At 41.5% G+C, this 26,592-nt stretch overlaps 2 protein-coding genes across 3 annotated transcripts; both read left to right on the forward strand.

The window, feature by feature from the left end:
- The first annotated feature begins 680 nt into the window (after positions 1–680).
- On the forward strand, positions 681–13,773 carry otop1 (otopetrin 1). 2 transcript variants are annotated; one of them, XM_028001848.1, is made up of 8 exons: positions 681–1,108; positions 3,904–4,007; positions 4,435–4,807; positions 5,836–5,972; positions 6,511–6,569; positions 6,737–6,867; positions 10,094–10,998; positions 12,429–13,773. In XM_028001848.1, the coding sequence occupies exons 3-8, from the start codon at positions 4,462–4,464 to the stop codon at positions 12,597–12,599; spliced, it is 1,749 nt and encodes a 582-aa protein (XP_027857649.1). In that variant the 5' UTR covers positions 681–1,108; positions 3,904–4,007; positions 4,435–4,461; the 3' UTR covers positions 12,600–13,773. The 2 variants fall into 2 exon arrangements, with proteins under 2 accessions (XP_027857649.1, XP_027857648.1); XM_028001847.1 differs by having other exon boundaries at positions 3,904–4,807.
- Positions 13,774–15,952: 2,179 nt separating this feature from the next.
- On the forward strand, positions 15,953–21,193 carry drd5a (dopamine receptor D5a). The gene has a single exon (XM_028001763.1). It carries the CDS (start codon positions 16,701–16,703, stop codon positions 18,081–18,083), a length of 1,383 nt encoding a protein of 460 aa, XP_027857564.1. The 5' UTR covers positions 15,953–16,700; the 3' UTR covers positions 18,084–21,193.
- Positions 21,194–26,592: the final 5,399 nt, after the last annotated feature.

Below are 26,592 nucleotides of genomic sequence, written 5' to 3' on the forward strand. Positions count from 1 at the left end.
ACTGTATTTATAAAAGATATCAACGTTTTTCCTACACAATCCTAACAAACGTGTTTTTATTGTTGAAAAAATAAACGGTTTCTCTTCGCATTTATTAATTTATTTATTAATCTATTTGTATGATTTGTTCTTTAAAGTGCCATTGATATTATTTTTCGGTCTCAGGAAATGACTGCGGGATGAAGAGACTGATGTCTGGTTCTTTAGGTTCTGCGGTTCCTCTCCTGACCCATTCTGTCTGATATCAAACAACCCACTGAAAATCGCCGACACATATTTTTTAATGCCCCTATTAAATGTCACTGTGATTGTTTAGCCTGGAATGGGCGTCTTCCTCCTCACGTCTGTATTTTTGCCAGAGGTTTTACTTCTAAGGACGGTGTGGTATCGGGTGGACATTTTGAAAAGACGAGGTTGCGTAGTGTCCGTCTCTAAGCAACCGTGACTACAGCGTCAGTTCGTGGGGCTTTTTGGGGGGTCCTATTTAGGTCCCGCAACTACAATTTAGCTGACCTTACTATTCCCCGTGTTTTGTTTTGGTCATTATTATTACACTTATTGTTGAGATGTGTGTGATAGGTGTGTCTATCAGACATTTATAGGAATACGGAATAAACCTGTTGTGCCTAATCAGTGCTGTTCCTCTGTTATTGCTTATTTCATACACAAACAGCTGTTAAGTACATAAAATGCTGACTAGAAAAAACATTCCCCACATCGTTTTTGCGCCCCCTCTAGTGCAGCGCCCCTATGCGTTGCATTCACTGCATAGCCACTTTTTGCGTCACTGAATTGATCGTCCAGCAAAATGTATCATGACAGGCTTAATCTCACACTGTTAAAAATATCAGTTCTGTCTCGGCCTTTGAATGCAGATTGATTGATATTTCGCTTGAACCGCTCGTCATCACCTTAACCTGAAACAGCAGCTGCTGCGTCCAAAATGTTGCACAAAGGAGACGCACTTTCTTCTGAGCGTGAATCTCAAAATTTGAAAGGCATCCGCTGATTCTCAGTAGGATCGAAGCAGCGGAACACAGGAAGACATTTTATCCGACATCGTTTGAGTCCTATTCTGGCCAGCCAACTAAATTTCAGAGACCGGTTGGTGAGTTTTGGCCCGTTTTCTCTTGGATGTGCCTTCAAGCACTTGACACTTTGCACTTTTGTACACTCCTGGAGAAGGTGGAGGGCGGGGAGGCGGTCAGCACCAGAGGATAATGAGGTCCTGGTGGCTTATCACAATAGCTCTTATCGCCATTCCTGCAACAAGTTTGCCTAAATATTTTTTTTAATAGGATCTCCCCCAGAAACAGATTCATGTTGAGCACATGTCAAATGCAAGACCCACGGGCAAAACAAACTCCAGCCCGCCTCAGCTAGAATCCAGATGACCACATAAGTAGAACTCTATGCGCATAAATATTAATTTATTAGTCTAATCCAGTGGTTCTCAAACTTTTTTCAGTGATGTACCCCCTTAAAAATATATTTTGAGTCAAGTACCCCCTGACACGGGCAAAACATTTTTGGAATTAAAAAGAGGTACAGTGCTGTAAAATCACTGTCTGATTTATTAAAGCCAAACAACTTATATCAGTGAACCTGACAAATACATCCATATTGCAAACATTGCATGGTTAAACAAAAAAGAAAAACAGAAGACGGTGACCACCAGGAAGGTATAAAACCAGTCAAACCGTTTTATTTTAAAGGATATTGAAACTAAATACTGAATATAAAATTCAGTGCATGAACACACATTTATATTTTATCAAACTTTTTACAAAATAATTTTTCCCAAGACTTATTATGAGGAGCCTACTGATTTTTTTAAAGATATTTTGAAAAGCTTCACGTACCCCCTGCAGTACCTCCACGTACCCCCAGGGGTACACGTACCCCCATTTGAGAACCACTGGTCTAATCAAATTAGTTTTTATTTGTATAGTGCCAAACCATATGTCAGTGTGACAAGGTGTGTAATATTTGGGTTTAAAAATGCAGAGAAAGCTGTAGTAATAACAAAACATAACATTTTGGGTGGTGGTGTTATCAAAACCAGATTTGTCTGAGTTTTACAGACAATTTCTTTTTTGTTGCTATTTCTAACTTTCAGGTTAGCCCAGGTGGATTAGAAGCACATCAGGTGCCAAATCTTTGCACAGAAGATGCTCGGTTGAATTTAGATGTGGTCTTTGACTGGACCAGTAAACATTAAATATGCTTCAATCTAAACCAGTAGCTCTGGCTCTTACGTTCAGAGTCGCTGCATTCATATTGTCAGTGATATTCTGCTTTAAACACAGTTAAAACAATACAGAAAGTCGATGGGTGGCTTATTCCCACATAGTGCTAACTTCAGCAAGCAGAAGACGTCAAGCAAAAGGCCAAACATGCATCCGACCATTGTGGCCTAAATGTCACCGAGTTGTTTTTCTTGATTGGAAAAATTCAATCAGTGCTTCCAACTTAATCTGTCCCTCTACACAGCCTGCTGATAAGGAACGGATCTTCTCTCTGTCGTCTCGTTGATCATCAGTGATCAAGTCAATACTCAAACGGACGACTGTAATCTGCAGCGGTGACACAAAGTTCATCCCACTGAAGGATTTTTTTTCTTTTCTTGAGAAAGTGCTCTGTCACCAGAAAACAAAAGAATTTTCCAAATCTGGGAAAATCTTCTCCGCCACGCTGTTCATTCACTCATTTAGGACGTCCCGCTGCAGTGTCTACTTTATCTGTTTGACCCACTTAGACGGGAGCCGGAATGATAATGTGATCACTTGCTGCAGCACCGAGGTTGTCGTCTGCATCGCGTCGGTAACATATCACATATTAGCGAGACCCGTGATTTAACAAATGTTCAGCAGGACACAGACACGTCTAGTCATCGGTTGTTTTTTTCCACATGGCTCCGGGGAGCCGCCTTCGTTTGTTTAATTTTGTCCTAGTTTAGAATATCACTGTAACCTCAATTTTTGTGTTTCATTTTGAGCCTACTTTATATATATATATATATATGTATATATATATATATTTTTTTTTTGCATAAATGGAGCATATTTATACGAACGTTCACCAAAACAACAAAACACTATTTTAAAACCATATGACACGTCATAAAGACTACATTTACTTTTTTGATGTCAAATAAAATGTTCTGAAAACGTCTCTATTTAAATTTAAATCATGAAAGAATTATTAGCGCTGCTTTTTTAATTTTCAATTTATTTTTTTAAATAGCATTTCCAGGTATTAATTTCTTTCTTTTGCAGTGGGAAATCTTTTTTGTGTGTGTGTTCGAGATTAGCAGCTTATGTCTTTTTTTCCCCAACGTCATCGTCCGAGTTCACCTTGGATAATTTATTTCTGTTATAATTGTTACGTTTTTTAATTATTGTCATTTTGCCTTAGTTGTATAATGAGAAAATGTTAGCAACATATTTTATGCATTTAAATAATAAAAAAAAGGAATGAGAAACCCTGAGGATAGGTAACAACTAACCCAAGCTTTTTTTCTTTTCTTTTTTTTAAAGTAATAATAAAAAGTCCCACCAGGTATCCAGGTTCCGTTTTATTTATGGGTGTGCTTGCAGGTTACTGTAAAAGTATGTGTTTATATAGACAAGATTTCTCAAAATCCAATCTTTCACCCATCTGACCTTCTCTCAGTTTTTCTGGACAGTCCCACCTTTGTTACGCAAATTACCTGCAGACGCCTCCGCTTTTAACCAGTCTGTATTCCGATCATCTATTAAATCTCCGTGACTGCACAACAAGCCATTGTGAATTAAACAATAGATGGTGTTTTTTTTTTTTTTGATCATCTAACATCAGTGATCTGCCTCGTATCATCTACTCTCGGTAGACGGAGTGTGAACTGGTCCTCTTGTCTTTCAGCTCAACACCTGGACGGCTGCCAGCGAGACGGTGTCCGCCAGTTGGACTGAGGCGCAGGATTTGGGCGAAACGTGTTTTTCTGCTGTGTGGGTGAAGTTTACGTGGTAGGTCTTAGCTTTTCTTAGACAATGAATAGTCGACATGGCTGACACAGGGAGATCAACCAGCTTCTTAGGAACATGGGTGTTTCCACAAGGCGGATCCCTGGGATCACCTATGAACGTAATTAAAACCCTCATTTGATGTGACTCAGCGGGCTTATTAGACGCGCAGATATTTGTGTTTCGGGGTTAGGCCCACGAGGCGACACTGGCATCTATCAAGTCAATCCCGGACGAGGCTGGACACTGGAGCTTGTGCGTAACCACTGAGCCGGACCTTGAAGATCGAGTTCATGCTTGGCACTCTTTGTATCCCTCTGAGTCAGCGCCCTGTGGAAATCCGCAGCTCACCTGGCCTCCCTCTGATGCACTTATAGCGCGCAAAAACTTTTTCCTCGCACCGTTGCAGCTTTTGCACATTAACCCGCAGGTGGCGGAACACGGCGGCCTGAGCATCATGTCCCTGAACAAGTACAGCCAGAGCTCCTCTTCCTCGTCATCCTCCGATTCCATACGGGACAAGAAGGTCTTCGCCAAGCTCAAGCTGTCGGGGGACTACCCGAGGAAGAACGCGGAGCTGCTCAGCGCTCAGTATGGGATAAACGTGCTGCTGGTCGGGGTGGCGCTGATGCTGGCCATCGCGCAACAAAAGGCCTCCGTTGAGGAGAAGGACCTGCTGTCCTTCACCACAAGCCTCATGATACTGCAGCTGATCTGGATGATGTGGTACATCCTGGTGAGGCGCAGCCAGGGGAAAACACGAACCGAGAGGGACGTCAATGCCACTACATGCTGGATAAGAGGTGAGCTAGAGGAGGCAATCAGATGCATAAGCGTCCCGTTAGATGATCTGCAGGAGAGAAAGTTGTGGACATTTATGGATATACACTGCTCAAAAAAAATAAAGGGAACACTCAAATAACACATCCTAGATCTGAATGAAAGAAATATTCTCATTGAATACTTTGTTCTGTACAAAGTTCCATTTGCACAACAGCAGGTGAAATTGATTGTCAATCAGTGTTGCTTCCTAAGTGGACAGTTTGATTTCACAGAAGTTTGATTTACTTGGAGTTATATTGTGTTGTTTAAGTGTTCCCTTTAATTTTTTGAGCAGTATATATATATTTTTTCATCAGGGGGACAAAAGCATACACGCGGTTTTTCTATGTTTAAATACTGATATGCATTGCCTTGAAGAAGTATTCACACCCGTTTAACTTTTTTCACATTTTGTCTGTTTCAATGCATTTCGATGTGGTTTTATGTGACAGATCGACGTTAGGCTGCAACTGCAAACAAAAATCTGGAAAGTGTGGCTTACATATTCGCCAACCTTCACTGCAACGCCCCCTAAATAAGATCCTAGGCAACCTCAACAAGTCACATTTTAATAGAAAACAGTATTAAATGTGAAAATTGAGTGAGTGTCGTAAAGACCAGAAACCTTTAAGTTAAATAAAAAATTATAAGAGCAGATATGTGGAAGAAGATGCTCTGGTCAAATTAGACAGAAATTCTACTCTTTTTTTCTCTTTTCTTTTCTTGTATCAACCTTGATCACACCGTCCTCCATGGTGGAATATGATGATGTCACCATCATGCTGCGAGGAAACTGGCAACAGTAGATGGCGAACATAGATCATATAATTTCATGCCTCATTTTGAACCAAAACAAAAACAAAAAAAAAATTATAATTACAGTATGTGCTACTTTCTGTCAAATCAGTTTCCAGAAGACACTGAACCGTTTCGTGCTTATGGCTGTTTTTCCAAGTCACTGTAAATGACAAACATTGTGGAATTTGTTTCTTTTTTTTTTCCTTTGTAGGTGGTTTAACTCTTCTCGCTGTCCTCTCACTGATCATGGACGCGTTGAAAATCGGATACTACATCGGATATCGGCTGTGCTTGTCGGAAGTGTACGTAGTCTATCCTGTCACCCATGTAGTTCACACCATAGCACAGGTAAGTTTACAAACCTGCTTTAATATCATCGACGTGATAATCTTTTCTCAGCATTTTACCAGCTAGGTCCTTATTATGTGTGTACCACCAAAGAACCCTGGATAAAGAAGTGCCCTTTGTTGCAGAAACACTGTAATCATCTCCTTTTCCATGTTATTTGAGTGTAACCTCATATGGCAAAGGTTTTTTTTAAACAGTTTTGTTGGCTCTAGTGGCCTTTATTTGAAAGTAGTTTGACAGGAAAGAAGGTAATGAGAGGGGGAAGGCATGCGGCAAATGTCGCCAGGCTGGGAGTTGAACCTGTGACCACCGGTCACAATATGTGGGTTGTGCTGCACCACCACAGCACCCCACAAATCTGTGTTTTAAAGAGACTTAAACACTCAATTTAAGATTAGTAATCATTTTTGAACATATAACGGTGGCATTTGTGCCAAATGCCGGAACTGTGAACTTAATTTGATTTTGTTTTTACAAGCCTTTCAAGACGTTTACTTTTGTGTTGTTTTTTTTCTTCTCTCTTTTTTCTACTTTTTAGGTACATTTTCTCTGGTTTCACATCAAGGATGTGATCAAGAGCTTTGAGACATTTGAAAGGTATTTGAACTCTAGTGTTTTATTATTTGAGAGTCATGTTAAAAGAATAGAAACGCACATCCCACCTTTCAGACTTTTTGTACCATGTATCTAAAAAATACTTGCAGTGTAAGACACCAACCATTTCCACACGCTGTTACATGATTATGACATAAATGTTTACTCAGGTTTGGAGTGATGCACGCGGTCTTCACCAACCTCATCCTGTGGTGCAACGGCGTGATGTCGGAGACCGAGCATTTTATGAACAACCACATCAGACAAACCTCCGGCCTGGAATTTCAAAATATCACCACAGGTAAGGGCCAGTAGGTCGATTGCTGCCTTGTACCTCAGAAGAAAAGTACACTTGTCCACTTGAGAGCTCGCTTCAATGGATGAAAGAAAACTAAAAGAGAGGAGGGTCTGAGAGGGGAAGGGAGGGAAGCTTAGCCTCCCAGTAGGTCTTGTTTGTGTCGAACATCTCTCTATTAGGTTTCACAGTGGAGCACAGATTTGCTGGTCCTGGCTGCCCCCTTCCTGGCCCTTTCCGCACACTTCAGCCACCGCTGCCGACTTTGGCAACCCCCCCGCTTGACCCTAGACATCTTTATCCCAAGGCTGCTTAGTCCCAAGGGTGCTGCAATTACAGTAACTGATACATCTAAGCCTGGGGTTGGGGGGTTCAGTTGCTCCTCCTCATATCCGGCTGGCTGTGAGGGTGGCTGCACCCTGACTGGTCCCCTTTTAATTAAAAGGTGCAGCTCCACCTCCTGGGGGTGGGGGGGTTGGGGCACATGGCAGGGTTTTGTTAAGGTGTGCCCCTGGGGGCAACCAATAACCACAGTGGGCTTTACACGCAGTGGGTAAGTATAAAACATACATTCAACTGCAGGTGCGTTCAGGTAACGGGGGAAATTTCAAATCAGTAGAATATTACCTGCTATGACTGAACACGGAAAAGCAACAAAAACTGTCCAGGTGAAGAACTTTGATTTATTGTTGTTAGGAAAATTACTTAATATTATATACCTAAGAATGAGTTCAGTTCCAGAGAAAAGTCGAAATATGGCATAAAAAAATACTTGTTGAAATTGAAAAGACATGCAATATATAAAGTAATATGAAGTCAGAAAGTTGGGGGAACAACAGAAAGCTAGGACAAAAAAAGTTGACATGCATTTCTTAGCATTATTAAAATTAAATTGTACGACTTTGGTCAAATGGTTTGGTACTGAGATGAGAGCTTTGTGATGATCGCTCCAAAACGTTGAGTGTGGCTGATGTCTTGAAATGTTGATGCTTTTGATGCCATCTATTTTATGAAGGGAACAAATTCCCCCTTCATAAAATAGAAGAGGGGAAGCAAGAGTCCCACAACATAATGCTGCCACCTCCATGCTTCACATTTGGGATGAAGTTCAGAGATTGGCAAGCTTACTCTTTTCCTCCAAATGCATTGATGCTCATTATGGCTAAAAGTCTTACAGTTTGTTTCATCAAATGACAGAAAATGTCTCATAAAAAGAAAGGTCTGCAGATTTTTACAAAAGGACGCAGGAAGTCGTATTTTTGAGGTGTTGCCTTAAAGTGCGCCAATGCGCTATTTAACTTGAATCAGAACTTTATGAAGCCATTTCATATGAACTTTTTTTAAAACTGCTTAAAGAAAGATGAAAAGGTAACTTCTGAAATTAGTGGAAAGAAATCCTCTAAAAATGTCTCTTATGTTATTTATTATTCTGTCATTTTGCTCATCCTGACTAACCTGAAATATATATAAAAAAACTGATTTAATGTCAAAGAGGAAAACGTCTTTTCACACGGTGTGTGTAAATATATCATTTTACCAGTTGTTTTAAAACCCTAACTTAAAATGTACATATTTGTTCATTTCAATATACACCTTATACAACTTCAAAAGAATACAAATTCTTATGTAATCACATTTTTATGTAATCACGTTTTGTTCTGTTGCTGGAGGTGGAGCTAATCCAGTGTTTGATCCATTTGTGTTTGTTTATTAGAAACATTGCTGCGGCTTAGGAGGATTTACTCAAACAGTGAATGGAAATGTTGGCAAGTTGAAGCCTGCTGAAATAATGCTGATTATGCACCAGTTTAGTGCGTAAAAAGAGATTATTAAAAACTAATTGAACTGGTTTGACTGGTCTAATATTTTAAAGTATGTTCTTGATATTCTTTATAAGAACTGGTTCCAAAGCAAACTTTGGAACCAGTTAGGAATCCCGTCTGGCCTGGTAGACCCAGGATGACAGAAATGAACTCTTATTGGGTTTAATAATGTCCCTGTTGTGTAAATATGATGGAAAACATCACACGTTTGAAGATGTTACAAATTAGTTTATTATTATATTTTTGTATTGGATATTACCTTTACAATACTCAACAGCAGCACACTTCTCACTTATTTCCGCCTGACAGTGTAGGGTTAAAATGTCATCGACGCCTAGCAGGGCACCAAATGTACAGCAGGAAGAATGGGAGGGCAAACGGCCTTTTGTTTAACTCCATTAGAAATGACAGGTATGTGATTTTGTGACTTAATGATGGCGTTTGTTAAACTGAGCGAATAAACTGATAGATTGATAATTCTCAGATAAAATAGCGTGCTGCTGGATCGTAAACATGTGCAACTACACACGCAAAGCAACAGGTGATATATTTGATTTCACTGAATTCCCAAGAAGCATTTAACTAATTCAAACCTACTGATTATATATATATATATAAAAATGCACCAATTACAGTTAACTTTACTGCATTGCTTTATAAGTAGGATTGACTGAAATATATCTATGATTGGATTGAATTGACTTTTTTCCTTGTAAAGATGTTCTATGAATTGGCACTACATAAATAAACTAAATTGGATTAAATATTATATCTAATATTATTATGTTACTGTTAGGCATTTTGAACTCTTTGCTAAGAGTGAACATTTGCGTTGTGCAAATAACCTCCTCACATATTCTTAATATCCCTTACATTAGAGTTGCTTTTAGAGACCAGTGTTTGTGTCTTCATTAATGAGACTTTATATTGTAAAATGTTTTGAACTAAAACATCTAATCTGCACATCAAAATAGCAACAATTGCTGCATATTAGTCAACCCAATATTATATTTAGGCCTAAATATAACAAGATTTGTTGGAATCTCATTGAATTACAAAAATTCTGTTCAGATGAGTTTCTCTGTATCCATTTGGTTAATATTGCAATGTTATGGTTAGTGTGGTAATATTACTTAATTACTCCTGCACACTTATTGTTATTTTATTTAAAAAGTCTCCTTTGTTTTAGATTTCATCATGTCATTGTTATCTGTTCACAGACTCTTTCTGCCCTTCACTAAACTCACAGTACTTGCGACACTTTTTAAGCCTTTTAGTTTCTTCCATTGTTACGTCTCAATAGATGGGCGTGTTTTAATAATGGTTGGCATAACAACGATATTTTGTTGTGTAACTCACAATTTGTCTCTCATGTCTTTGTACGCATTCTTGTTTTACCTGTTTTCCAGAGGAGCCGGCGCTGCAGTGCAACTGCACGACAGCCACATGCGCCCTGTTCTCCCGGAGCTTCACGTACCTCTTTCCGTTCAACATCGAGTACCACATCTTTGTCTCTGCGCTGCTTTTCGTCATGTGGAAAAACATCGGACGCACCATTGACATATCCTCAAACAGAAAAAGTCTGGTCACCAAAACCCAGGGGTTGACTTTAGGCCCCATTCTAGGTCTCCTCGCACTGGTCAGCACTATAGGAATACTGGTGGTCTACATTACACGGTTACCGGGCCCCCTGGAAGTTCACCTGTCAGCCATTTCTATGTTCTACATTTACGGCATCGTCGTGCTGGTGGTCATGTGTTCTGCCGGCGCTCTGGGTTTGCTCATCTACCGCGCCAACCACATGCCTCTTGACGCATCAAAGAACCCTTCGAGACAGCTGGACACGGAGCTGCTGTTCGGGTCGGCCCTGGGCTCCTGGTTCATGTCCTGGTGCAGCATCGTGTCAGTACTGAGCAGCAAGAGTGACCCTCCTTACCGCTGGACCAACCTAATCTACTCCCTCCTAATTATTCTGGAGAAGTACATCCAGAACCTCTTCATCATCGAGTCCCTTTATCGCCAGCAGGAGAGCTTAGAGAAGGCGGACCCGGAGTTGCCCACCAATCCGGAGGTTTTCTCGGTGACTTCGTCTCTGCCTCCCTTAAACGGGATTGACAACCAGGCATACGAGTCTCCAGGTGAGGGCTCCAGTTCCATGGAGAACGAGCAGGAGGAGAACGGACAGGAGTACGGATCTCAGCGGAAGCAGTCGAATGTGCCGCTGCCCATTGACATTCACGCTGCGGAACCCTTAAATATGAAGAGGCTCGTCCTGAAGAACATTGCTGTTTTCCTGTTATTGTGCAATATTTCGGTACGTTTTTCTACACACCGTCAAAACCATGTAAACAGGATTCACAACCTAGCTTGTAAAGTAACTCGATCAAACTTTCGAGTCGTAGTAATAATCTACTGCCTAAAATTTGTGGCACTTATTTTGGGTTTTGCAATGAATTGAAGAACTAGTGTTTTCATACTACATGACTGTCTCCCTCCATTTAAAAAAAAATATTGTGTTGCCTATTACTGTCTTGGTTCAGTCTCATACTTAAAAAACAAACTTTTAGAAACCTTGCAACTGGAAAATCCTAAATTTATACAAGATATTATGTGCACATAGCATTCCCTCCAGAGTTACTAACGCTCTGGTGAAGTATGCAACTATTTGAGTATCATACTTTTCAAAGGTGCTCACAAAACAAATGTTTTCACATTTTGTCACTAAATGTACATGTCTGTACATTTAAGTTTTTGTTCGGTTGGAAGACAAACCAAGTCTTACCTCTACGGGATTTCCTTGTTGTTAACTCTGTCCATTTTCCCTTCAACTCTGTCCAACTACTCTTCCTCTGCTGAGGAATAGCAACCCCCGATTATGATGCTGCCACTACCATTTTCTTTGGGCTGACATCTAGTGCTGATTTTTCTGTATCCTTTATGTGGCTTGTGGCAAACTGCAAGCAAGATTTCTTGTGGCTTTCTTCCAACAATTTTTCTGTGTGTGCACAGCTAATAGCGACAGAACGCCCCACCTGAGTTTTGGACCGCTGCAGCTCCTCCAGAGTTTCAATGGACCTTTTGGCTGCTGCTCTGATTAATGCTCACTTTAGCCAAGTCTGTCAGCGTAGCGTAAGCCACGATTTGTTGGGTTTTTAATTATGCTGTCCTCTCATCACTTTCAGGTGATGGATTGAACATCAGCTCTGTGAGATGTTCAAAGCCTGGAATATTTAACCGAGCTTTTTCAGCTCCTCCACAACTTTCTCTCTGACGTGTCCTGTGTTCCTTTGTTTTTATGATGGTGTTTGTTAACTACTGTTGTCCAGCAAACCTCTGAGGCCCTTAGAGACTGCATAGGCGGAATCTGTTCACTGATTAGGTTGGTTTAGAAACCAAGGGGTTGTACTGGATTTTATTTAGGAGTATCAAAGTAAAGGGGGCTGAGTACATGTGCACGGCAAACATTGATTGAGTTTTATGTGTTTTAAACTTTGAAAGCAATCTGTCATTTTCTTCTACTTTCCAATGAAAAACTCCTTTGTGTTTCGCTACCGAAATATTGAAACATTGAAATTTGAAACTCTAATGACAAAATGTGAAAGGGTTTCTATTCAACCGGACGGACATATGACTCCGGTAATAATGAGTGTAAAGTATCATTTCTGCAACAGTGAGTCACGTTTCCCCTTGTTTCATTAAAAAAAATTTTTTTTTTTTTAAAAACCACACCTTTTCTTCTTTCAGCTGTGGATACTTCCCGCCTTCGGCTGCAGGCCGCAGTACGACAACGGCCTGGAAGAGGAGACGTTCGGCTTCAGCAGGTGGACCACTGTTCTCAATTTTGCCATTCCTCTCAGCCTCTTCTACCGCATGCACTCCGTGGCCTCCCTGTTCGAGGTGTTTCGCCGAGTCTGACCGAAGATCCGGCGAACGCTGCCCGACAAGATGCACCGGAACCCTTGCCAGCATCCAACAACCAGTCCCCAGCCGTTGCACCACAGCGCAGCGCAGGTCAACTGTTCAGGAGGCCATCAGGGTCACTTCTGCTGCAGACTTGAAAGTAAAAATAAACTTTGGAGAGACAAACCATAGAGCCTGTGCTCCTTGAAGAATAACAGAAAGCGTTTTATATATATTTATATGGAGAATATAGATATTTTGCTATATTTATAGGGAATCTTTAGTACTTTCTAATCTGTTATGATAATTGTTTCAACTTGGGTACAATCCATTGTAGAACTGAATGCTTAATCTGAAATGCACATTATATATTCTCATAATCGTGACTAAATACAGACTGTAGAACACTGACCGAGTCACAATATCCAAAAGTTAACAGTGCAGCCACTGCATACAATGTAAATGGATGACGTTCTCACTTATCAATGTTTAAAGTTTAGACTGAGTAGTAAACCAGAATGCATAGTAGAATTTCAAGTTTGCATTTACAATCTTATCACTACATTTTTTGCATTTTGCTACTAGTTGGACTCAAGTTCTCAGCTCGTTCGTCTCTCAGCCATCAGAGTCGTTGTACGCTCTGAATCTATAATCTGTTCATCTGATTGGAACGTGTATTTCAAATGATTACATTAATTGTGATCCAGATAAAATTCACACTGTTATCACGTGTCAGGATAGATACTTCTTTAATTTCATACCAGAAAATATCGTTGCTGCCATTACCAGCCACCACAGATGAGTGCTGTCACTAATGGAAATGCAATAAAAACAATCACAGCCTGGGACAAAACTTTGCACTAAAGACGTTACTATGAAATTCTGCCGAAGGTTTTATTCAGGTGTCCGATTGAGTTCTCAGCCTGGTGCTATGCTTTCGGGTTTTCTATGTGCCAAGTTGTGGGAAACAAACAAGCAAACAAAAAAAAAACAAAACAAAAAACAACAAAAAAATAAATTATTCTCGCATATTACTGTAGTCCTGTATATTCTGCTACTCTGATCAAAAAATCTCTCAGCTGCCGTGACATTTTTTGTCTACTTGATTAAATTCTGCTTTCAAGAGATTACATCAATATGTACATACTCTGTGCATACAATAAAAAAATATTTTCTTTTTCAAACTTAAGACTTATCATATTTTCCTTTTTTTTTTCTGTCTTACAAAGGACCGATACCACTTGAACGTTTCCACTTCACTTTGCAACCACAAACATTTATTGGGACTTTAAACAACAAATATAGCATGATTGTGAAGTGGGAGAAAATAATGCGTGCGATGACTCTGCTTGCACACGCAAAATGCTGTGTGAGGCAGAAGCTGACACTCCTCATCACCCTGAACACACCGTCCGCACAGTGAAACATGGTGGTAACAGCTTTATGCCGTGGGAATGCTTTTCTCCAGCAGTGACAGGGAAGTTGGCAAGAGTTGGTGGCAAGACGGATGAACCGGAGCACAGGGAAAATTGTTAGAGACTGCAAACAATGGTGGAAGTTCACCTTCCAACTCGCACACACGCATACAACCCGAGCTGCAGTAGATGGGTTTAGTTTAGAGAACATCATCGTGTTGGAAGTGAAATCTGTTTACGGACGTTTTCCATCAGTCAAGGGTTTGTTGGTGAGGCAGTGAGATGTACGTCCGACTGCAGCACCCATTCACACCACTGGGTGGAGCCAGACTGGTTTGAAGCACAACGGCCACTTTTATTTCTTAAGCGTGTTGCTTTTCACTAAATGCTTGTGTTTGGGGAGCCCATAAAATCTTTGACAAATACAAATCTAGTTTTAAGCGACTTCCAAAGAGCAAAAAGAAACTCGAAACAAATATTTCTCTTTTCATGTTGAATTTTTAAATTGTGATAGGCTATTCTGTTGTTGTTTCCCCTCCCCCCCCGTTTGTTTGAAAAAGAAATCAGTCCATTGCGGCTTTAGCGACGAAAAACAAAGGTTCCCTCACAACACTTGAATGTATGCATAACGCCCTTGTGACGTTTGCGAAGTGCAGAGGTATCCTAAATGCTGGATGGGACGCCGTTTTGCCGTTTCGCCTCCTGGCGTGGCCTGATCCCCGCAGATTATGGGTCAGGCTACTCCGAGAGAATTTGGCACCGGACGTCAAGGGGATTATTCCAGCAGAGTGTCTGAACGATTTGACAGGCACGCAGACACGTCTAAAAATAGCCGTGACGTTTCAGAGGCGGAAGCCGCGCCGATGTTGCCGCTGCACTGACACACGGCGACGCGGCGCTCCTCGCTCTCCGAGCCCGATGAGTGCGAGTGTGTGACTCACCGGCTTTGAAAAGAAAAGTCCCTGAAGAGGGTGAGCTTTGACCTCCAGTCAGGGATTGTTAGAGGGGCGGGGGGTAAACAAGCACCTGGGATCAGGAATAGTCCGAGAAATATGTTCCAGCACACTGAAGTGTCGAAATGGCAGCCCATATATACACATATAAATAAGTAAAACAAATAAAAAATAAAAATGAAGGATATATTTTCTTAAACTATAGTGCTAAAAATATGTTTGAACGTGAGCTTTTTTTTTGTTTGCTCCTAAAATACATCCTGATTGTCTTTGCTGCGGGCTGCCTGCGTTTCAGCACCACGGACAGAGTCTGTGTTGGTTGTTCAGCGAACTGTCAGGCAGTTTGCTGTGTTAGAGTACAAAGCCTTATTCGAATCGTTTGACCTTTTTTTCCCCCTACATTTTCTCGATAAGGATACATGTTTTTTTTTAATGATTATTATTTATTATTCTTACAAATAAAAATTGGTTTCAGCCTGGGAATGGTTTGCTGTGCGCCATTTGTTTCTCCCCCAGACAATGTTTTGCGTGTTGGCCAAAAAGAAAGAAAAAGAAGAAGTTACATTTTGGTCTCAAATTACCAGCGTGTGTGTATTTGCCGTGTTCTCTGTGGGGCTTGTGGGAAAGTTCTTATGACAGACAGATTCTCCCACCTGAGTTTCGGATCTCTGCGCCACAGTCTTCTCCTTGACCTGCCTGTCAATATGGAGTAGATAGTCGTGTCTTGGTCGGTTTTGCAGTCGTGGCATACTCTTTCCAACAGAGCTTTGTTGAAATATCTAACGCTTGTGACACCGTTGCCCCGTTATCCCTCGACATTTCTTAGTCTAGGGTGTATTTTGCTCACTAATGTTACCCAACAAATATCTTAGGTCTACGGAGAACACCTGAAGTTTTACTTGGATTTTAAACCCACACAGGATTGTTCTGTTTACTTCTTTCGTGGACTGGATCTGATTTAGGTGTAGCAGAGCAAACCGGGCTGGATGCAAATGAGTGCCACATTTAGCTTTATATTGTTTTATTGTTGTTTCAAAGTATCTCAAGCATGAGAAAGTTGAGGGGTGTGAATACTTTCGCAAAGTTGCAACCCGGTTATCTTATGTGGAACGCCTTGCTGCTTCTCTTATTTATTTTTCGTTCACTGCATGGCGTTAAATATAAAGCAGGCACAAAATTACCACAAGAAGAAAAAAAGAAAATCGTTTTCTTTTCCTTCTTCTTCTTCTTCTTCTTCTTTTATTGTGAAGCCTTTAATTACGCCCTTTGGAGTGTCCCAACGAGACATCTTGTTGGTCCCCAGTGCGCAATTGTGCGTTGACGCCACGCACAAAGAAGGCGTAATGGTGCATGCGCCAAGACCTGGTTGGGTGTTCGTGTGAGCGTGCGTCGATGTGTGTGAGAGTAAAGCTGGAGGGACTCCCTTCTCGTCCTCACCGTGCTCAGAATATCTTGGACTGACGGATCCAGAGGGGCAGCCCGGTCACACGACCGGAGCGACCGGGTTTTCCCCAATATGCTTCCCCCCCTGCTCGCCGCGTTTGGGTCCTTCAGCGCGCCGTGTGCGTCGTTTGGTTTAATTCCAAAGCTCCCTGCTCTTGCTTTCCCTCTATTCTGTGCTGCGCATCAAGGTGGCTGCCCAGCGGGTCATCGCGGACAGTCCGGCGACTGGCTGAAAGCTGAGCCCGCTCGCACGCACGGAGATACGGACTGTAGTTTTACTTGAAGAGAAGAGGTGAGGGAGGGAAATGGAGAACCCGGCCAGGTATCTCTCTTCGGTGCAGGGGATCGATTCCTTGCCGGCGCCCCTCGGAGAGATCATGTGGAACAGCACTGAAACAGAGGCGACAAACGACGGCGGGAAGGATGTGGTGGTGCGCACGGTGACCGGCTGCCTGCTGTCCTTGCTCATCCTTTGGACTCTGCTGGGGAACATCCTGGTGTGCTCCGCGGTGCTGCGCTTTCGCCACCTGCGGACCAAAGTCACCAACATCTTCATAGTGTCCCTGGCTCTGTCGGATTTATTCGTGGCGGTGCTGGTGATGCCGTGGAAGGCCGTAGCAGAAGTGGCCGGGTACTGGCCGTTTGGCACTTTTTGCAACGTTTGGGTCGCCTTCGACATCATGTGTTCCACCGCGTCCATCCTCAACCTCTGCATCATCAGCGTGGATCGGTACTGGGCCATCTCCAGCCCCTTTCGATACGAGAGGAAAATGACCCAGCGGGTCGCCTTTGTCATGATCAGCATCACCTGGACACTGTCCGTGCTGATTTCATTCATACCGGTCCAGCTGAACTGGCACAAAGCCACCGCCGACGGGTTGGCCGGAGCGCACAACTCCTCCGCGAGTCGGCAACTGGAGGAAAACTGCGACTCCAGTCTGAGCCGCGAATACGCAATCTCCTCCTCGCTCATAAGTTTCTATATTCCCGTGGCGATCATGATTGTAACATACACCAGGATTTATCGGATTGCTCAGATCCAGATCAGAAGGATAGCGTCCCTGGAGAGAGCGGCGGAGCACGCGCAAAGTTGCCGAAGCAACAGGATAGAGTGCCAACACCACAACACGCTGAAAACTTCAATCAAACGGGAAACCAAAGTGTTTAAAACTCTTTCGGTGATCATGGGCGTCTTCGTGTGCTGCTGGCTGCCCTTTTTCGTGTTGAACTGCATGGTCCCGTTCTGCAACAAGCCGGCTGCGGACCGAGACGCGGGCCTGCCGTGCGTCAGCGAGACGACCTTTGACATCTTCGTGTGGTTCGGTTGGGCCAACTCATCCCTCAACCCAATCATCTACGCCTTCAACAACGAGTTCAGGAAGGCCTTCGCCAGCCTCCTGGGCTGTCGCCACTTCTGCTCCAGCACACCCGTGGAGACGGTGAACATCAGCAACGAGCTGGTCTCTTACAACCAGGACACGATCATCCACAAGGAGATCGCCAACGCGTACGTCAACATGATCCCCAACGTGGTCGAATGTATGGAGCACGAAGAGACGTTCGACAGGATCTCACAGTTTTCTCACAACAACGACAACGCCACAGACTCCGTTTGCGACTTGGAGGACTGCGAAGCGGACATCAGTCTGGACAGGTTGTCACCTTTCACCCCAAACGGATTACACTGACTTCACACGGTGCGTCACTGGGTGTGTTGGTGATTCTCAGAGCCGGCCCAAAGTTATACGGGGCCCTGGGCAGAATTTGATTCGGAGGCCCACTTCTGATTAAGTTTAACATCCATCAGCAACTAAAGCGGCACGATTTTATATTGTCCATGCTCCATCATTATTTAAATTCCACATTTGAACACCTTGGTTTAAATGCAGAAATGAAAATAGTCAGCCAAAGCAAACAAACAAACAAATCCTTAAATTGACATTTCAGATTTTTATCAGCTAAAGGGTAAATAATCAGAGCTGGGCCAAGAGAATCAAAGGACAGCCTCAGATTCAAAATATTCATAGAGATTTATGGGAACACAAAGTTATGAACCTTCAAATTGTTTGAATTAATTCATTATAAAGGTAAAAAGCAAGATATTTACACTGGGCAAACACACTGTGGAACAACTGTGCTCAGGCAGTCTGGTCAAAGTAACTACAGTGCCTTGCAGAAGCACTCCCGACCCTTGAATTTTCTTTTTTTTTTTTTTTACATTTTGTCACACTATAGACAAATTTAATTGGTATTTTATGTGATTGACCAAGACAAAAATATTTAAATGCAAAAAAATCCACCAGACGTCACCCAAATAGTAAAGAGAGTCCATCTTTTTGTAATTTAATCTTGGTAAAAGTCCCAATTTTCACAAAGACCAATGAACACAGCTGTCAAATCAAGTATAAAGCTGATTTATACCGTAGAGAAGCTTACTGTTATGTTATAAAACAGAACGGCAAGCTTTGAACTTCTTAGATCTTAATTTGAAAATGGAAAATGCATCACAAGGCTGCAAACCCACCAAAATACCAGTACACCTAAATAAAAAGCGTGCAGTGTGTGTTCTGGACATGTATAGGTGATTAGCCGCCACACGGTCCTTCTAAAGAACTATTACCTTAAATTATGCAAAGATTAGCCCTGTGTTTAAAGATAACTGTTATAGGAAAGGCTAACTTATTTCATCTCTTTGTTACCTGGCTGAAAACTATGGGCTAATCATTTAAAATCATTCAACTGACATTTTTTGTCTCAATAAAAGCACATTTCTTCAAGTCATGATAAAACAAAATCCATATGTAATAAATTTCTACAAGTAAAAAAACACCCCGTTTTTACCAGTAGGTGTGAAAGCTAATTTTCTTTTGCGGGAATGAGGGCAAAATTGAGATATTAAAATATTTGACGGCAAACCTAAACTCACAAGCTGGGAAAGGAAAGCATAGATCAGAGAAGCATCCAACAGGACTATGGCAACTTTGGAGGAACTTCAGAGATGTACAGCTCAGGGGAGGGACACAAATAGGGCAATCCTAAAAAAAACCAAAAACCTTGTAAAAGACATGAAACTGGGGTGGAGGCTTGCCTTTCAGCAAGACAGTGACTTTAAACAGACGACCAGAAGAATGGTTTAGATGAAAGTGTGTCTATGCTTTTAAGTGATCAGAGATCAAAGTTCACACCGGAATCCAATTCAGAAAATAAGACCTGACAATTTATGTTCACTGATGCTTGCCATGCAATCTGACTGAGCTTCAGCTACTTTGTTATTCTAAGAAGTATCTGCAAAAATGTCCATCTCTAGATGGGCAAAGACGCTAGAGGAACAAACATGGTGGTGTGATCGCAACTAAAGGTGGATGCCCCCAAATATTGTCTTGAGGGACCTGAATACAAATCCACACATCCACACATTTTAGATTTACAATTACATACAAAAAGTATAACCACGCAACATTTCCCAACCATTTCATACTTTGTAATGGTCTTTCAAATAAAATCCCAATAAATGACATTGATGCTGGTGATTTTGATGTTAAGAAATCTGGAAAGATTCAAGAGGAATGTAAGCTTTTGCAAAAAAAAAGTAAGGCAGTTTAGATGTTTTTTTTTTTTTTTAAATATCTCCACATCTGTCAACTTCCCCTATGATCCTAAGTGTTATTAGGAGCCCTGAGGCCGACTGGCGTGGCAGCTAAGCTCCTGCATTTCCTGCCTTGGGCCGGCTCTGATGCTTCCATCATCGTTAATTTTCCCAGAAGCCCCTCTCCATTGGAGTGGGACACAACATGGGGGTTCCCTGAGCTACTGAGCACCAAGGCTGGGGCGATGGTGGGGTCTGATGACCTTTTCGTAGACACGATAGACCACCCTGCTATGGCTTTACATCATATCTAAAACGTGATGTTGTTGTCCTGTTCTGAAAACAAAAAAACGTGACGTGTAGATGTTTATTTACTTGACAGTTAAAGTCCGTGTTCCTTCGTTCAAAGGTTCATTGTTGCTGAAACTGTTGCTAACTAAAAGGCTTTACTCGGTGCGCCGGTGTCTATAACGTCCATCTACTCCGAGGACTCACAAAGGGGACTTTCTGCCTCTTTACTAACCATCAAGCGTACCCAGTGCCCACCTTTCCATTGAGCGTGAAAACTGAGGGAAGCCTTACAAGACAGTATGACTAAAACAGTCCAATGCAGTCAATTTAGCGCCTTACAGCCTGGCGAACAAAGAGATTTGAGACATGAAAGGAATGTGTCCTGTAGAGTTTAAGTTACGTGATGCCAAAATGCATTATTGAAGCGTTTCGCCACACCAACCTCCCAGGTGACTCTCTTTTTAGCACATGCGCTCAGGACATGTGGACACTTTAATCTGAGCTGCCACAGGCTTTTTAATAGAAAGGCAAAAAGCACAAAATCTAACGTGAAGGATACACAGAGGAAGCCTGCGTGCGCTGGAATCTCTAACTCGCGTCTTAAAATAACAATTGTTTTAACACATTGCTATTGTTAGAGTTATTTTCTACGATGTTTAATTTCACACAGTGGCCAAAACTTGTGTAACGCTTCAGCTGTGTGAGCCAGACCTATCTCTGTCTGATCAGACTCAAAGACCAAAAGATAAAGAAATAATAATAATAAAAATAAAATCTCCCAGACATTACTTGAAACCAATCGGACAGCACAGCTGGATATCACATCCACATCCTGATGACCTGATCTGAATGTATTTACTGTCCTTTTCAACGGTGAAGTGTGTCATAATTTGTCTAATAAAAAAGAGGCTGTCATTCAGAGTGGAGTATAGTGCATGAGTATCTTCCTGAAGTATTGTTTTCCATAAAGACAAAACTATTGGTTTATATATACAGCTCTGGAAACAATTAAGAGTCATGATCAGTCTCTCTGACTTTACTGTTTACAGGTAAATGTTTGAGTAAGATGAACATTGTTCTTTTATTCTATGAACTACTGACAACGTGTCTCCGAAATTCCAAGCAACAATTTTGCATTTCTTTGCAGAAAATGAGAAATGGTCAAAATAATGGAAAAGATGCCACTAATGCAAAGGAAACAAGTTCATATTCATTTAGAAACAACAACACTAATGTTTTAACTCAGGAAGAGTTCAGAAATCAATATTTGGTGGAATAACCAGGAGGTTTTCAATGGGGTTCAGTGCAGTGGGCTCTTAATTTTTTTCCATACCTGTATATACATACACATACTGTATGGTCAATGTGTTCTGTTAAATTTTATATTTCAAATTTCATATTCCAGTGGTATTTTCTTGTACTTTTATCTAAATCAATTGTCAGGCGGGTAGACTGACATTCAACAAGCCCCATCCTACCACACAGTACAGTCTGTTCTATCCGTATCATTATATTCAGCATTAGAGGAAAGAACAAAAAAAGAAAATGTGGTTGCTCAGCAGTCAGAGATGGAGATGGTTTTGATATAAGTGTGCAGCTTAAATTACTGTTGCTACTCTGCTCTGTTTCATTTTAAGTAATACAAGCAGAACACAGCATTTTCTTGAAAACACAAAGATGAATATGCTCAAAAAATTGATTGGATGTAAAAAGCCAAACTTTAACATGGTGAGTTTCACATCAGGTAAAATTGTGAAAGTGAATGTTGAAATTGTCACCGTTTACTTTAGCTCAACTATCCGTGTCGTCATCCATCTTGGCTCAGAGGTCAAGAAATACTGGCTCAAATCCGTGACTCTCTGGAAAACTTCAGAATCCATGTTGAAATCTGTCAAAAGTTGCTCATCTTCCTCAGTGTTTTCTAGTACAAGCTGATAAGCTCAATTCTAGTTGCTCTTTTAATGCCACCACAAAGCATTTACTTCCTTTGTGCAGTTTTTACAAGGCCTTGTATTTGTGAAACCCTGCTATAGAAATCTATGCTAGTGCAGAATGTGGAGCCTGACCGCCACTGCAAATATGGTGCAGCGATTCTGAGCAAAGCAGCCTTAAATTTTCTGCTTTTCTATTTTACTTGTTCTCCGGTGTGCCAAGACGTTTTACGCTCAACGTTTTTGCTAAATCATGCTGAAAACAAGTCACACAGACAGAGAAATCACCGGATATCAAAACCAAATTACTGCATCTGCAAAGAGAAGATCCAAATCTGTGCATTCAGGCACTGAGCTCATCTTACAGTTCTGCATACCCTCAGGAGGCCCATTTACTGCAACATGTTCCTGTTTAACAAGAAAACAGGGCAAATAATTATCAAAATAATTTAACTCTTTAAAACTTTCTCGGCGCTGTCTTTTCTCTCGTTTGTTTTTTTTTAAACTGATAAATGTACAGCTTTTTTCTTGCAGTTTTCAAGTGTTATTTGAAAACTATATTGTACACTTTCCCTTTCTCAAACACACATACAAAGCTTCTCACTGTGCGTACTTCTATTGTATATATAGGTAACTCTTTCTAATTCCTGAGGCAGAACCTAGATAAATAACAGAGCACTGGAGCTTTATAAACTAAATACAAGCTAGTAGGACAACACTTCACCCTTTCTCTATGGCATTTTACAAGGTTGGAGTATACACAAAGATGGATCTTCAAGAAGTGCGGTTATGAAGGTGGTGAGGCGGACCCAGGTTGTAGAGAATAAATGGTGACTTAATGGTGAAAATACAAATCCGAAGTCCAAAATCCAGGCAGCACAGAATGAGCAGAAGGCTAAGGCTCAAAACTGGTAGCAACTAGTCAACAATAGACATCTGGACAAACAACACATAGAACAAGGAACACAGGTGAGTTTAAATACTCAAGGAGACAATCAGGAGAAACAAGGAACACCTGGGGACAATCAAGGGGTGGACAGGACAACACAGAGACTCAATTAAGTAAAAACGACACAAAAACCTAAATTAACAGAGAAAAAACCAAAACCTTACAGGATCTTTAACCACTCCTCTTTGCACAGTCTCTTTAGATCCATGGTTGTAAAACTTCAGTGCGATCTCCATTGGTCTCCATTATAATACTTTATATATATATATATATATATATATATATATATATATATATATATATATATATATACATACAGTATGTCAAGAAAATCCGAGCTCATCCCACTTCCCCATGCTGGAGAAGTTAGTTTAACAGTAATAATAAATAAAGTTATCTTTAAAATGAATCACTCAAGTGACATCAGGGCCCAACAGTAGACTTAAGTGTCAATAAAGTTAGTTTAACAGTAATAATAAATAAAGTTATCTTTAAAATGAATCACTCAAGTGACATCAAGGCCCAACAGTAGACTTAGGTGTCAATAAAATAAATCTGGTTGTGTGTGTTGTTTTTGTCTCATGCAAACTTTGCTTTAATTCAACTTTTTTCTATCTAATCATAAGAAATCATAGTCAGTCAGAGAGATTCATTAAACAGGAAAAGCAGGTTTCCTGGAAAAAGAGGAAGTATGTTTCCAGCCTGCAGATTTATAAAAATAGCTGAGACTATTCCTTAGTTTAAAGCATGAAAGTTTTTAAGAATGAAATCTAAACATTTTGAGTAATTTCATAAGATTCAAAGTAAAATACTTATATTAATATTGGTTTACTTGTAATAATACTTACACTTACATTTGTGAGAACACCTACAAGAAAAACAAGTAACTGTAACGTTGGTATTAAATAATTAGAATCATGGATTATTCTTGGTTTCTTTTCAGAAAACATCTGTAATAACTCACATTAAGATTATAATAAGAGTAACTAATAAGTTATAGTTATAAAATCATAAATGAATGCTAAATCAGAGAAGCTAAAGAAAATAAATGTGATATAAATGTGATTTTGACATTGAACTTGAAATGGTGTAAAAAGGTGTAACTGTAATTAAACATCACTGATATGTTGGAGGTGGATGGTAGGTGAAAGGTGAAAGGATAAGGGAAAAAGGGGAACTAACAGGAGAGCAGAGATGATCAGCGCCTTATTTAGAAACAGATTGAACAACGTAAACATTTCAGGCAACAGACACAGGAGGTTGAGCAACCCTGAGACATTAGCACAGACATCAGGAAATGTCTGTAAGACAGTGATGAATATGAGATCATCTGTCTAAGCAGACAGCAGGCGCACCAGGGGGGTGGATAAACCCTATAAAAGGTGGGTGCAAAAGAGAAACCTTTTGTTGGATCCTCCGGGCAGCTTCGAGCCAAGATCGAGATGGACAAAGAACTCTGCAGCTGAAGAAGAGCCGGGGCCACGGAGCCAAAGACTGTCCTGGTCATGGGGACCAACCCGTCTGGCCCACAATCTGTGGCTTCAAATCGCACTTCTCTCATCGGCTGGGTTCAGACCCCAAAGACAAAGACAAAGGCAAAGACAAAGAAGAAGAACTGGTGCCTTTTTTCCTGCCAGCACCAAGTCCTGTGTGACCTCACCATCCATGCGGAGAAGAAGCTCATCAGACCTACAGAAATTCCTGCCTCCACCGATCAACTTCCTCCTCCAGCTGCAACACCTTCTTCATCGTCGGGCCAGGTCTGGGGTTTGAGACGCCAAACTCCGTCCGTCTCTCTCAAAGGTTCCCTTTTTTAGTTCTCAGTGTCAGCAGTAGGGAAAGATAGACTAGATGATTGATTTTACTTATTTGATTATTTCTGCTACTGAATTAAGCTGTACTGACCCTTGCAAAACTGCCTTACTAATAAAATATTTAGCATAAAGAAAATCTAAAAGATGTTGTGGACATTCAGTTAATGAGTCACCTTAAAGTTCTTTGATGGTTGTAAAATAGCTGTGATGTTTGATTCTGGAGAGGAAGAGGTGGAAAATGTTTTTAGGTTGCTGGTAGCCCAAATGTAAAACATCATCCTTGGGACTCGCCCGAGTCACTAAAACCTACCTGGTTCAATAACAAATGCAAGTTGTAAAATAGAGAACGAGCGACCGTTAACAGGTGTGCTCTGTGAAACTAGTTGGCTGTAGGCTGCTCAGTCTGGCTAATTCACAGGGGGAAGAAGGGTGGGACACCTGGATGTAGGCCGTCAGATAACCAGGCGAATCGTTTCTCGAAACCAGCTTAAACAGAGTTTACTTCAGTTCTGGACAGGGTAAATCCCAGCAGATTTAGGAAACTCAATTAACCTGTTAGAAGGAGAGCTGGTAGCACATCTCCCCTCTCAGAAGAGGAAGTACGAGAGTGAGAGAGTAGAGACAGAAAGGAGGGGGGGGGTGTTGCGCAACAACAAGTGGCGCCCAACGTGGGGCTCGATCTAACAGAGTAGGATGGCCCTATGTGCCAAGTCAGTAAAAACAGATGTGAGGATCTGAATAGCTCACTTGGTTTGTTAACTCTTAGGGAATAGAGTTAATGGTGACTGATAAGGCCGTCAGTCACAACCCTTGCAGTAACTGTATGGCATACAGGTGAGGGAAAGCTTCTACTGAGGATAAATGACCGGATCCAGACAGTGAAGCTAGTAGCCAACATAGTCTAGACCCATCCCTGCTCGAAGGCTAAAGAGAGGCTTTGGGGGATAGACAACTCGAACCGACAGAGAGACGGAGTGATGGATGATCACTTCGAGGAGGAAAATCTGGGGAAGAAACCGGAGGAAGCCGGCCGTCCAGATCGTTTGGAAAGTGAGGAGAACTCAACAGAACTGCATCAGCTTCTACACAGCTACTGTGACTCAGACCTGAAGCAAGGGGGGGAGTTGGTTCCAAGAATGAGGAACTGAAACATCAACCCCTGACAAAGGAAAGTTGGCTCAGTCTTGCTGGAGTGGTTTGTGATGTAATGCTGACAAGAAAAGAAAAGACCAGCCAGCAAGCATGCACAAGAAACAGAGAAAAGTATCATCAGCTGACGATGGATGAGGAAGCACACCGCGTCCTCCACTGCAGCCATCGAGAAGACATCCGGCAACAGAGGAACAACACCAGCAGCTGACATCATCACACAGACGCAGACATGGTTAAAGACATCCTGCTGGACCCGGAGCTTGAAATTGGGCCAGCACAACCCACCAGTAAGAAACGACCGCAAGAAACATCTGACAAGCCAGAACAACCAGAATGGACAATCTACACCGATGGATCCAGAAAGGGGTCCGACCAGTCGGCATACTGGGGATTTATTCTGAAGCAAGACGGCAAAGAGAGATGCCGTCAGAAAGGAAAAGCTCCCGGTAGTGCTCAAGCCGGAGAAGTAACGGC

Source organism: Xiphophorus couchianus, chromosome 20, assembly GCF_001444195.1.
Source record: "Xiphophorus couchianus chromosome 20, X_couchianus-1.0, whole genome shotgun sequence".
In the NCBI taxonomy this organism is placed as follows: Eukaryota; Metazoa; Chordata; class Actinopteri; order Cyprinodontiformes; family Poeciliidae; genus Xiphophorus; species Xiphophorus couchianus.